At 32.7% G+C, this 14,108-nt stretch overlaps 2 protein-coding genes across 3 annotated transcripts; one reads left to right on the top strand and one right to left on the bottom strand.

Annotated features, from left to right (window-relative positions):
• The first annotated feature begins 383 nt into the window (after positions 1–383).
• On the top strand, positions 384–12,649 carry LOC134249082 (CST complex subunit STN1-like). Of its 2 annotated transcripts, none has more exons than XM_062731439.1 (10): positions 384–505; positions 3,409–3,586; positions 5,827–5,922; positions 6,643–6,711; positions 6,809–6,988; positions 7,307–7,461; positions 7,996–8,109; positions 11,985–12,086; positions 12,195–12,267; positions 12,418–12,649. In XM_062731439.1, exons 1-10 carry the CDS (start codon positions 425–427, stop codon positions 12,582–12,584), a joined length of 1,215 nt encoding a protein of 404 aa, XP_062587423.1. In that variant the 5' UTR covers positions 384–424; the 3' UTR covers positions 12,585–12,649. The 2 variants fall into 2 exon arrangements, with proteins under 2 accessions (XP_062587423.1, XP_062587424.1); XM_062731440.1 differs by having other exon boundaries at positions 385–505; positions 12,423–12,546.
• On the bottom strand, positions 8,616–11,182 carry LOC134249081 (3 beta-hydroxysteroid dehydrogenase/Delta 5-->4-isomerase type 1-like). Its single transcript, XM_062731438.1, has 4 exons — positions 11,016–11,182; positions 10,444–10,608; positions 10,032–10,247; positions 8,616–9,231 (listed from the first exon to the last, which is right to left on the bottom strand). Exons 1-4 carry the CDS (start codon positions 11,155–11,157, stop codon positions 8,678–8,680), a joined length of 1,077 nt encoding a protein of 358 aa, XP_062587422.1. The 5' UTR covers positions 11,158–11,182; the 3' UTR covers positions 8,616–8,677.
• Positions 12,650–14,108: the final 1,459 nt, after the last annotated feature.

The raw sequence follows: 14,108 nt of genomic DNA, 5'->3' as shown, positions 1-14,108 counted from the left end.
AAGATTGTGGGTTTTTTAATCATTTTTTAAAATTATTTGTTTATCTTAAAATTTCTTGAAAAAATGCATAATATATCAAAAGAAATGCATAATACATCACATTAAAGAAATACATTTTAGAAATGCAGTAACGTCTAACTTTATCGTGTATATCTTTGAACATTCTCCAAGTATCATTTATCATTTGGGTGTGCATTTCAAAGCAGGAATATACAAAATATAATGGATTTCCGCTAGAGATTGTAAAGCAATTGATTTATCTGTAAATACCCATTGCCACCTGCCTATCCCCGACACTTTGTCTTTGCATGTTCGGCATCAGTCTGTCGCACCCTTCCTGAAAGAGTAAGATTCTTTTTCACTAATGATTACATAAATCGCAAACATAGTTTATTTTTGCAGATTCTAGACATCACATTGTGCCATGATATGTACTGAGGTATGCACAAACAATATTCCGATCCGCCAGCCTTACACTTGTTGTTTATTTGATCAGGCCACGAAGGTATTTTCTTCTGTCATAATATGTACTGAATGCTTTAGAGTTACTGTACTGAAGAATTATGTTGAGTAACAAGTAAAAATGAAAACAAACCTCGGAGAAAAAGAAATCAGTTTTGCAAAAGAAGACAAAGGTTCCATGTAATATACATTTTAGTAACTCATTTCTCGGTTCTTTTGACGATTGAAAAATATAAAGATCTAGAGAAAATGCTAGGAAACCTACAGATACTTGTATATCGTAGTTTTTTCTTTTCACAAACTTTGGCCAAAACACACCATGGGTTGACATGTTTCATAGTTTTGTGCTATCTCTCTTAGTCCATCATTTAGTGACGTCATCTCATGCTGAGGAGGGAGGGGAGGGGAAGCATCCGCCTATATGATGACTCAGAGGCGTAGTCACAAACTTAAAAGTGGGGGGGCTCAACTCCAGAAAATCTTTGACAAGCAAAAAAAAAAAAAAAAAAAAAAAAGCCAAACTTAAAAGTGGGGAGGCTCAACTCCAGAAATTCTTTGACAAGCAAATAAAAAAAAAAAAGAGAAAGTTCTCCAAACTCGTAAATCCTATTTCGTGGGGGTTGGGGGGGGGGGGGGGGGGTAGTGGCCAACTTTTTCAAAAGAAGTTACTTTCAAATCCAATTATACAAGGGTAAAAAAGTGGGGGGGGCATTCAATGAATAATTCCTATAGTAAAGGTATTGTTGGGGAAAAATAGCTGTGATTTGGTTCTTCTTTAAAAAGTGGGGGGGGCACAGACATACTCTTGCCCCCCGTGATCTGAAAGTGGGGGGGGGGGCTAGTGCCCCCGCTGCCCCCCCCCCTGTGACTACGCCTATGGATGTTCATCTTAAAATATACACGTATGATACATTTATGTCTGTTTCCGCGCAACTCCTTCAAATATGTTAAAATCTGATCACAGTTTTGAAATACCTTGGAAATTGTATAGCAAATGTTCTGAAAGAAGCTTTTGTATTTTAGTTTAAAACAACTTTTGCATAAATGTGCTGCTTTATAACTAAACCTCTTGTAACAAGCACGCCTGAATTTGGTCTGGGCTATGATATCAGAATTTCTCTATTTATTTAATTTTAATTAATTAAATCAATATTATAAGTATTAAGCAACGATATAAAAATTGTAAAGACATATTTGGAAATTAGATATGAGATTTAAATACCTATAACAACATTTCCAAAGATAGCATTTAGTTGAACGTTTTGCAATTTGTATTGATATTGAAAATGTATGAGTTTAATTCGAAGAAGGATTATATAAGTCCAAATTAACAATGAAAGAAGAGCTTAACAAGTAACTTTTATTACAGCCAGTTTGAAAATATTAGACGATTCTTTGGAGTATATGAGTGTTAATTCCCCCACCCCCATCCACCCCCCCCCCCAAAAAAAAAAAAAAACTCTAAATATTGTCTATGTATCGCCAGTGTAATGCATTTTAAAAAATCGTAGCACATCATAACCCACAATATTTATAGAATGTCAGATGTTGCATTTACTGAATTTTTCAATATGTAGTACTTCAACTGAGTATGTTTACGAACATAGATAATTCTTTTAATAAAAGCAAGATACGTTTGTGAAACACTGATATACCCTGCTGACGCATCTTATCTCCAAAGGTCAAGGTATAAATATAACGTCTTTCAAAAGTATAGGTCAAAGTCCATATGTGAAATGTGAAAGCACTACAGAATATAGCTAGCACCAACCAACCATAAGTCATGGTCAAGGATGATCTTTCTAAAGTGTCTGTAGAACAAACTCTAAGATCAACTGAGATCACGGGGTCAAAAATGTCATGGTTGATAGATCTGTATTAAAAGAAAGGGGGGGGGGGGGCGGGAACACGGACCACACATATAAAATATGAAATGCCTAGCACCAAACATTGATAAATTAAGCCAAGGTTGTTTTTCAAAGTTAGGTAAATATTTCAAATATTACAAGTGAGAATGCAGAAATACATAGGGTGCCAGTGGCGGATCCAGAGGGGGTTGCCCCCCCCCCCCCCACACACACACACTTTGGATTTGTAAAAAAGAGAGAAAGAAGAAAGTCCCTCATTTTTATTGTATTTTTACTACAGAAAATGTTCATTGAAAGGCTAATGTTGTAATATACAAAGAAACAAAATGAAACCCCGCCCCCTTTTCAAATAAGGATTTTCGGGTTTGGAGATTAATTTTCCTTTCCTTTTCAAAAACTTTTTTGGTAATTCATACAAGTATTTTCCCCAGATTGATCAACCTTCTAACTCTTAAAACCATACACCACCATGTATCTTATTGAGTTTTTTAACTACATGTATATATATGTAAAACGTACGTTATAATAACTCTTTTCCTCTTCAGCCCCCCCCCCCTTTCAATCCCCCTTTGAAGAAATTCTAGATCCGCGCATGGGCACCTTATTTTAGAACTATGTCTGTCATTTATATATACAGTCATAAAAAGTACTTAAATGTATTACATATAATCATTAAGAGATGAATTTTACCGCAGTACATGTATGCTTGATGTGATGCGAGTACACGAAGTACATGTAATGAGGAATTATCTTACCCAGTACCCACCCACCCTCATCCTGACCCCCCAAAATATACTGTACATACAATATGATGATGTTTGCTAATATAATGCAAATCATATTATATCGTAAAAACTTAAGCCAAAAAAACCGGGGGGGGGGGAACGAGCTCGATGGAGAAGCAAATATTCCGGAATTATTATGTTTATACGATAACCATTTTCACATTTCTTTGATACTGAACCATTTCCTACTTGATTTCTTCCCGCGAAAGTTTAATATCATGAAAGTAATCTATGAAAATGATGCGTTATTTCTTAGTGTCACCTTCATTTATTAATTTTGTTTTACTTGGTAGCCTACAGTTATCACCAGAATGAGTGGGAATGAATTTGAAGTTGATGGAAATAAGAAATTTAAAAGTTTAAATGAAAGAATTCCTGCTGACCTTTGCGGTTTGGATTTCACATTCCATACATTCAATAAGATGTATATCCAGGACATTATCAATTTGGAAGCTTGTAATGTTATTCCAGGTATGTAATTCATGACTGCAAACGAACGGCAGCACAGCCTTCTAGAATTATAATCTTGAACACATCTTTTGTGATGAAATACATTATTGGTGTCAAATGCTGTGAAATGCATGATCATAAGAAAAAAAGTTTTCTTTATACTTTCCTTTGTTCCCAGCAATGATCTCCTGATTTATTTACACATGATTTTCTTCATGCCTTACCATAATAATTATTTAATATGATTTAGTAAAGGTTTTTAAGAAATCAGGGTCTAGTCTGTCATTATGGGTTACTGCGTCAGCTAACCTATTTATGGTTTGTTCCAGTGTTGCAAAATGCACATGAAAAATCAGGTTTAACTTTCTTTTTTTCTTTGATAGAATACATGTATGTACTATGTTTAAAACAAAGTAAGTTTTTGACAAACAAGTTGATGAAACATGAAAATCAGCAGTCTCTTTTAAAGTCGTCATTTTGTTAGTTCTATGGTCAATACAATGGCCTTGTCAGCTAATTCAATCTATCATTACATCAAATGCTGACTGAAGTGTTTCATATAAATTGTTACATGAAGGCCATTATTTACATCTACTGAAATGTTGACAGATTTTTCTCTTATGACAAGGAGCACACGGCAGGTGTGACCGTTTAGCAGGGGATGCTCACTCTTCTGTGACACCCCGTCCCACCTCTGATGTTTGAGGGTCTGTTTTTGCTCCCTTCCAACTTTGTAATGTTTGATGGACTTTTGGGCTTGAACATCTGAGATTTTTTATCTCCATGTATATGCATCAAATTTATGAATAAATAATATTATTATACTACTTAAGGAGTAGTTTTTTATTATGTCCTATTGATTTTGTTAAAGTTTATGTCAGTTTTAATCAATATTAATTTATGATCATGATTTTTATTTTTACAACAAAGGCTTCCCAGCATAGGAGTGTATAATGAATTAAAACAACTCAATACTTTTACAATTTTCCAGAAAATTAGAGAACTCAAAAGTTGGGAGAAATTGGTTTTGAATTTTATTTTGAATTTGCTAAAGGTCTCAATGAAAAAATGATTTTGACAATGATTCACATTTATTGTGATCATTGTACCTGCAAAAATAATCAGCATCATCACATACATGTGACATAGTTCAAAGGTATTATGTATATTATATCAGTACATAGAATGTTTGCAGCCAAATCTGATGCTTTGGCGTTTGCATCTATACAGCAAAACTCGTTTTACTAGTAAGAACACAGATATTGTGAATTAATGGATACAGCAAAGTCATCTTGGATACTCATATATATTAATTTAATGAATTTCTTATGCGGTTATAACAAATTACGGAAATAGCGAAGTAATTTCAAAGGTCCCAGTGACTTTGTTATAGCCAATTTGATGCCTTATATCAATATGTTGTATTTTCTATGTGTTTGGTGCCTAGTCATTTTCTGGAAATGAGTTAATGACAAATGAGACTTGCTATAAAAGAGCCTTGCTTGATGCCATTGGCAACTTTTAATAAATTGTTTATTTGCCATCTCCCCATCAACCACATGGCTTAAAATGGCCTGATTCAAAACTTTTTTTTTACCTCCAGGAAACAAAGATTTTTTTTATTCATTCAGAATGTGCCTCCTCCCATTATTACCATTTAATTTATGTTTTGGGCAAAAAAAAACCTCTACCTATATTTTCTTGAGTTAAAAGAAGGCAAGCAAACATGTTTTGATGACCTTCATAGGGATGGGGGGAGGGGGTGAAAACATTTTGGAAAGGGAGGAATTTGATGTTCAGCCAGCTTTGATTGCTTGAGGCCAGATAATTCAGTTGGTATTGCACCACATGTCTTGAAATCAAGTGTCCAAACATACAATCCAGGTCTTCTTCCCTATTTTTATTTCCTTCCTGTTACATTCCTTAAGAAGTGCAGGCATAAATTATATATGATTCTTAGAATTCTTACATGAAATTACTGTATGTAAAGCAGAATTTTTAGTGAGGATTTAATTTTGGCATTTTTAACTAGGGTGCCAAGATCACTAAAATTGAATATCGCTAAAAAGTATTGTGCTTTATTTGTAATAGCTTCTTTAGTGAGCTTTTTGAAATCGCTAAAATTACATTTCACTATTAATAAAATACCAATTTTTAAGGACAAATCGCTAAATTTGCGTCTCGCTAAAATTTCCACTTATATGGTATATCAATATTGTTTTTCCATTTCTATTTTACCAAATAGCCCATATTTATTTCAGGAATGTATTGGTATAAAAAGCACCCAATTTATAAAGTGGACATCATTGGAATTGTAGTAAAAAGACAAGAAAATGTAAAGTGTTTTGTTTACGGAGGTATGTTCATTTTATTCCTGAATAAATTTTCACTTTCAGGAAATAATTTTTTGTGCAAAAAAAAAAAAAAAATACCTTTTAGTTTCTAGTGGCATAAAACATATTCCTCAACCACACCCTATTCACAAATTATATAATAAATGGAGATTGAAACAGTTATTGAATTGTCACAAATTGTTGTATAAAGACAATGAGAACTTATGTCAGTTTTTCAACCATGCATTATTTTACAACTAAGCCATGAGTAATTCCAAATTCAACATGTTCAAAGGTACAAAGTACCTATACATGTTTAAATCTGCTGGTTTTTGTACAGTAAATCCTTTTCTTTTTTGCTTTGAAATTAATACTGTTGGACTCTCAGAGTTGTAGAAGAGGTAACAAGCGAAAAATCATTTATTACTGTAACAGTGTAACTTGTTTAATCCATATGCTGTGTATTCCAAAACCTTGCCTTGTATGATGTAGCATTTAAGTTCTTTTCAGTTATTCAATTGCTTAAATATTTTTATTTTTTAAATTCTAAATTTAATTTTTTGTCTTGTTGGAATGTTAGGGAGGGGGTAATTTTCTTTGGAATCTTAATGTATAGATAAGACACCTTTACTGTTTACATTTATATTCCTTAAAATCCTTCATGGGTTGGTCTACTAAATGGTGTCAACATTAGAAATACATGTAATAAAGAAAAAGTTTAACGTTTCCTTTAATATTTCTAAGTTGATGATGGTACTGGTGTCATCACTTGCTGCTGTTGGAAAAACAGAATGAAAAATCAAAGTCCAGAAGGTAGATTATGAAAACTCGTTCTAATCTTATTTTTAACTTAAACTGATGTAACACCCATACGGAAATTATGATTCATTTCTTATTTAAATTATTACAGAAATGGAACACTTGATAAAGGGAGGTAGCAAGCTACCAAAAGTGTTGAAAGAGAAGGTTTCAGCCATTATGATGTCTCAAAGTAAAATGAATGAGGGTTACTCTCTGGGAGACTTGGTCCACATCCGGGGTAAAATTAGAATTTTCAGGGAGGTGCGAGAAGTTATGGCATCTTATCACAGTATCCTTTTCTATACTGTACACATGGTAGATGTATAATATCTCAGTATATAAATAAAGGTATTTTCTAAAAATTTCAATACTGCATAATTATTTGATTTCTACAGGTGTTTGTTTTGACATGTTTGAAAAAATTGTCATGAATTTAATCAACTTTTAAAGGAACTGTTAGAAATCAAGCATTTCAACTGATTTGGATATGTTAAAAAAAAAAGAAAAAGCAATAAATCCAAGGAAGAAAAAAACCAAGTTTCTCACGTAGGAACATGTATAAAATTTTGTGAAATACATGAAGAGAAACACTTAACAAACTGACAAGATAAACTTGAAGATCCTAATATGGAGCTTGTCAGAATGGCAGAACTTCCAGGGCTGTACAGGACATCGTATGATGTGGATACTTTACCAAAGAAAGTCCTGGAAGAGATCACAGAAATGTCTCAAGGCAACAATGTAAAAAGATGTCAGAGAGAGGTAACTCTTCTCCACAGCCATTTGGTTTTGTTTAACTGTCTATACATAATTTTATCAGATCATAAGACAGAGATCCTGATCAAAGTTAGTACAATGCCTGTAACTAATAATCATGTATGCACTTCACAAATTGTTTGTTGCTTTTTATTTTGAAATATTTTGTCAAAGGGATTGTACACAAGTTCCATAAACTTAAATTCAGCTTCTGAAGGACATAAGCATGATATGATAAGACAAAAATCTTTTGAAATTGAAATGAAGAAAATTAAGATTGTAAATGGTAAACTTATTATGAGAAATACAGAATATAGATGTGAGTTTTTGAATACCTGCAGTAGGGTAAGGCCATAATAGGATATATAGTATTGAAAAATTTATGGAACAGACTACAGTAAAACTTGTTTATAAAGAACATCATTTTTAAAGAAATGATTTTTTTTAACCCTATTGGAAATGAAATACAGATGTTAAAAATTAAGTAAGACTGGATGAAACATAAAATGGCTTTGAACAAGCTCCTTGTTCTGTTAACAGGTTGTACCTGAATTAAAAAGACTTCTGTTGACTTACTTGGAGGAGCATCAACCTGATGAAATAAATATAAAGTACATAAGTAGCCTTCCTCAAGTGACTGAATTGTTGGAAAAGGTAGGAAATTATAGTTAAATGCTGAATTATTGTTTACAGGATGCTAGTTTTCAAGGCTGAATTCAACATATAGTAGAGTAATATATCCAGTAATACTGTACATGTAAATGAAGTAAATTTTCACAATTCTTTTCTGTGTAATGAAGTTCAAGTTTTGTTTAAAATTTCTTTCAAAAATCTGAAACACCACCAAAAATTGCAGGAATTGTGTCAGTATAAAGCCATATGTAATAAATTGATTTGAAAAATATACTGTAGATCACTAAATTTTCGCAACACCTTATTTTCATGAGATAGTCATTGACTCTTTATTAGCGAGACATAATTTTAGTGAATTGTTGTTTTTCCTTTATATAATCGTTAGGAATACTTTTAAACACGAGAATGAACTTTTCGCAAGCTCATTGTCTCGCGTTATTACGCGAAAATTAAGTTCTCGCGAATAAAACGTGATTTACAGTAGTATCCAACTTCTTGAAACCTTAAGTATGCATGTAGATTTTTTATTATTATGAAAAAAATCTTCATTAGTTTATTATATCCAATACAGTTCATTGAAAAATGCATTTTATAACTTCATATGCTTATAAAAACTGAGTGACATCTTCATGGCCTCACTGGGTGAAAATATGGGTTTATAACCCAGGAGAGCTTCAGCTTTGTCTCTTCTGAAGTAAAGGTCCATGTTAATATACTTGACACTGCATGACGCTGTTTGAATGTTGATTCTCACTAATGGAGAAATAAGCTTCAAAACAAATTCAAAAATCACCAGTGGCCAATAAACTGCAGCGAATGGAATCCTGTAGGAAGAGAGGGCCATGGCTCTGCTCTCCAAGAATGGTTTCATGAACTCGAAAGAATTAGACAGTGGGGTGTCATCTGGTATAAAGAAGGCCTGTCCTCCTATGGATTTATTGGATTTTAAGGCTTTGTCAGCACAAAGAAATGCCCAGGCAGCATTTCCGGCATAACACTGTTGAAACAGATTTTTTCCATTACCTACTTGCACAAGTGTTCCCTTTGAGCTCTGGGCCGAGTGTAGTCCATTGGCAACATAATACTGATCCCCTTCTCCATACATTACATTGGCTCTGAGAGACACTGTAGCCAGTGATTCTCCTAAAAAAACAAAGGATGAACACACTATATCAACAAAATCAGGTTAAAATGTTATATATGAAATTATTATACTGAAGAAACTGAGCACATTTTTTTGTTTTTTGTTTTACTAAAAAAAATATTACAAGGCAAAATGAATTCTATATTGATAAAATTAAGATTTAATATGAACAATGATCTATCTCAAAAATTTCAAAAACAGTACAAATATGCTAATGGGTCATTAATAATAGTTGCTTGAAGATTTTAGAGGTTGGATCAGGTACCCTTGAGATGTTTGAAGCCCCAGTATGTGTGGAGAAATTAAAATGATTTCTACAGTAAAATGCATATATTCAAATCAGTAATGGAAAACACGGTAAAGATATGTTAACAGGAACAAAACTCAAATTGCAGAATGATCATATTGCAAATTATACAAAAAACCCAATAGAATTTAAAGCAGCTTTATGCAACACAAAGGTGTAGCTGTTCAGAAAGCTGCTCTCATTTGTCAAAAATTGGCAAACAATTTTTTTTTCTTTAAAAAATTCAGCCAGTGTCACAGTTCTGATAATCACAAAATCTACAAAACACGGTTACATATACATTGTATCAGTTTGATGATATCCCTAACAATATGTTGGATCAAAATTATAATTTTTATACAAAAATGGGATTAAAACGCAATTCACAGACAAGAAAAGCTCCAATATGGATAGAATTTAAAGTAGATTTGTTGTCACATAAAGTAGTCATATAAAGGAAAGTTCTACAAAAATAAGATCGTTTCAGAAAAAGTTACAATACTTCATTCTTACCATTTACAGTAGGTCTTCCATTGGCTTGTAAAACCATACATTCTTGCATGTATTTCGTCTCTGGGTATCCAGGAAAAAGAAATTTAGATGGCTTTCCTGTCGTCTGCTCAGTGCCGTCTCTGATGTCATCGAATCCAATAACGACATCAACTGAGCTACACAAGACAAGTCTTTGAACACCACATTCCACGCATGCATCCAGTATCTTCTGTGTTCCTGTTACACAATTTTAAAATGAAACTTAATTTTAAATAGCAAGAATTAATTTTATATGAGAAACAAAATGCACTGAATTTCTCTGAAGGGTGCGGGAAGACGTATTAAAACAAGCTTGCAAGCTGCAAAGAAAACTATTGCTATTTTAGAAATCTTTGAAACTAAAGTTGAAAAAAGATCAAATTTGGTGGAATACCCTTGACGTTGATTTCTATCATGGCGTCAATGTCTGGTGACGTCCCAAAGCTGATGAGGCCAGCCACATGGAACACACTGGACGCTTTCCGACACGCTTTCTCTACCACGCTGTAATCCGTGACGGAACCCACAAAACTTGTCAACGGAATTCTGTCCTCATATTCTGAAATAATTTTCTCATATTTTGATAATAATAATACTTTATAAAACAAGGATTGAAAAAAAAATATTACTTTACCACTTTAATGCGAGGGATGATCACATTGTTCGTTATTGGAGTGTTTAACCTTACCAATGCATTAATGTTAATATCAACTGACACAACTGAAAAATCTGAATGTAACAAAGAGGATGTAGAAGGGCTCTTCAATTTCAGAAATCGTGTTAAAAAGGTACTTTTTTTCAAAAAAAAAAGAAAGAAAGAAAGAAACACAAGCAGCCACACCTTTGCAACAAATTTTAAGAATACGAAACTTTCCTCTCAAAAATTTTAACTAAAAGAGAAATATTTTTGTGGTAACTACTTCAAATTTGTGTTGACTTAAAATCTCCGATTGGGGACCGGCGTACCTAGTTGTTTGATGAAAGGCTTCAGATCCAGTACACGGATTTCTTTGACATAGTCAGCCCTTTCCTGTAATATTTTGACAATATGCTGTCCCAGAAACCCCGCCCCACCGGTCACCACGATCCTGTCTGTCCTTAGCGTCATGGGGATGCTGACTGGTGTTTTTGCTCCTAAATTCGCGATATTTGAAACTAAAGATGAACGTAAACCAAAACGTTTCAAGCATACATCGATAAACCACATTGCAATAAAATGGATGTGTATATTTTCTCAATTTCTTATATGTAGATTGTTATAATATAAATGAATAAAGTGTATACTCACAATTAAAGAGGCAGTTTTATCTTGGTGCTCTGAAGTATACAAGTCCTGATAAATGAAAATGAACATCTGCAGTGCTTTATTGTCTGATGTACCACGTGACTTTCATTTTCTGTAATCCTCTTTACAGGAAAGGCTATTAATGATCACAAGAAAGGATTGATAAGGAGAATCAATGCTATTTGAGAAACTCCCTATTGTGCAACTTAAAATGTTGCACCTGATTCTGAATCAGATTAATTACAAAGGGACAAATTTTAAATTGAATATTTTCGCCATTAACAGAGATTTTGTCAGGTGTATCTCTCTTTTGGCGTAAAAAATATTTTAGAGATAATTGTTTTTTTGATAATTAAATTAATTTCGGCAGGGCAATACCTTTTCTAAGTTTTTGGTTGGATTTTATCTGGAAGTCCCATTTTATCGTGACTTTAAATATTTATTTTCTTTTCAAATATGATTTCTAAATCTTGTGTCTAGAAAAAAAACATGTAGATTCTCCCAAGACCAACTGAAATTTAAGAAGATTTTTAAATAAATCTATTCATATAAATGTCGTACTGACAAGTAAATAAACGTTGTTTTTTTTATTTATCAGATTATAAAAGAGTTGGACAATGCCCTGAAATGATTCTAGTCCTTTATTTCAGGACGGTTTATCTATAGAAAGAGAAACTGCGTTGCAGAAAGCGCTAGGTAACTTGGAAGAAGAAGGATGGATATTTACAAAGGAGAACCACTTAGTATACGAGGTGAGTCGGGTGACTTCTTTCAGTTTTGTATTTACTTCCCTTACTAGTATTTTTGTCTTCTATTCGAAACATACGGGTAGTATTTACCCTTTTTCTTCATAACTTTAGGTAATTAAACCTGACTGTCCATTGGAAAATCTTATAATGGATATTCTTAAGAGGGACTGTGTGAAAGAAAAGTGTATGTACAATGTAATTTTGGAAAATCGTTTATTTGTATGATTGTATACTTTCAGTAATTTTTATAATTTTTTAGTGCTATATGTTCATATTATCCCCCTTAACCCTTTAATTAAATGATTTACACCCTTATTGTTCTTTCTTTTTTCAGATCAGGATGAAGGGTGCCAATTTATGCATATCGTGAAGGAAGTTCGTAACACCCAGAAATACAGTGCAGTTCAAAACACTTGTATCCTAACTTGTCTTAATAATCTGGAATACCGAAGTGATTTGATAAGGACATCTTTCTATAAATATATTTTGTGTACAGTTTGACCAAGTAATTTTGATACCTTTAACTTTTGTGACTAAATCATTTTAAGCATTGAAAAGTTATGTTAGCTAGTCTTCCTGTTCAATTAGTTTGAATTATATACGATTAAGATTACAATCATTTTAATATGATATAGTAAAGGTTTTTACTATAGGGCTACCAATATTTCTAATACATTCTCCAGTGAAAAAATCTTCCTGGATATTTTGCTACTGGTTTGTTGTAATCTTTCTTGTTAAATCTGGACTTTGAAATTGATAAACCTTTCTACACTGCGCACTAAAGAGTTCTGATTCTATGGACTTTTTTCTGCAGTAAGAATGATCTGTTCTAAGATCATCTTAATCCCAATTAATAGAAATTTACAGCATATTACTCAATTTGTAGTCAATTCAAGTATTCTTTTTTAAAAGGTAAAAGATAAATTAATTGAATGTGTTATTTACATGTATGTTTTTTTTCTCCTTGGAAGTAAACAACAATGATTTCTGTTCACTGATACTGTGTTGTATATGTAATTTTTCTCTGGGTGCAAATGCCACTTACCATATTTTTAGACTTATATAGACAAGCTCAATATGTACACCTTCACTTAAAATATTTTTTTCAATGTCCAAAAACATTTTGCACTTTGCTGTTTTTTATTAAATTGAATGGGAACATACTTTAAGGTGATTAATTATTTATCATTAATTTCCATTTCTGATTTTCTTCTCTGTGATAACTGTTTGGAAGTTGGGGGAATTTATTTCTTGATAATTCTGCCGGAATGTAAATAAGGCAGGTCGACAGGTCAGCAACTAAGGAGACCTAATACGCATGCAAACCTTGTGCGCATCTGTCTCTGTGTCTGACGCTAAGGAGGCCAAATATGCATGTAAATCTTGTGCGACTGCCTTTATGCCTGTTTTGACGTCGTTGTGCGAGGACAATTGAAATTGACATGGAAGTCCTCGTGTAACATTTAAATTTATTAGTCTACATTTTTTATGTATAAGTCTACAATTTTATTTCACAATGAAATGAAAATATAAGGAATCACTGTCTTGTTTTGAGAGTATTTATGCCAGGGACTTCAACAATAGTGGGAAACATGGGATAATTTTAGCATAACGGGCTTCGCCCATTATGCAAATTATCCCATGTTTCCCACTATTGTTGATGCCCTGGCATACTCTCAAAACTAGACAGTGATTCCTTAAATATACCATATTTCGGGGGAACAAACTTTACAAGTAAAAAATACTTTTACACTTTTACAGTATCCTTGTGCAAATTATACTTACTTATGAAGTAGTCTTTATTAATGGAAGATGAGAAAGTAGATTATTTATATGATGAAATTATGGGGAAATAAAATACAAAGGCAACATTTGTTAAAATGTAAAGTTTTAACACTTTCATTGTTTTCTCCAAAAGATCTTAACAATTTAAACTTGTCACCAAATAAAGTTACCTGGTGGTAATGCAAAAAAAAAAATATATACAATGTAAATGTAAAGAAAAATTGCAATAAACAATAAAAC

Source organism: Saccostrea cucullata, unplaced genomic scaffold, assembly GCF_032062105.1.
Source record: "Saccostrea cucullata isolate Sc308-1 unplaced genomic scaffold, CSIRO_AGI_Scuc_v1 ctg3462, whole genome shotgun sequence".
In the NCBI taxonomy this organism is placed as follows: domain Eukaryota; kingdom Metazoa; phylum Mollusca; class Bivalvia; order Ostreida; family Ostreidae; genus Saccostrea; species Saccostrea cuccullata.
Note: the sequence above shows the minus strand (reverse complement) of the source record. Positions and strands in the feature narration are given on the sequence as shown.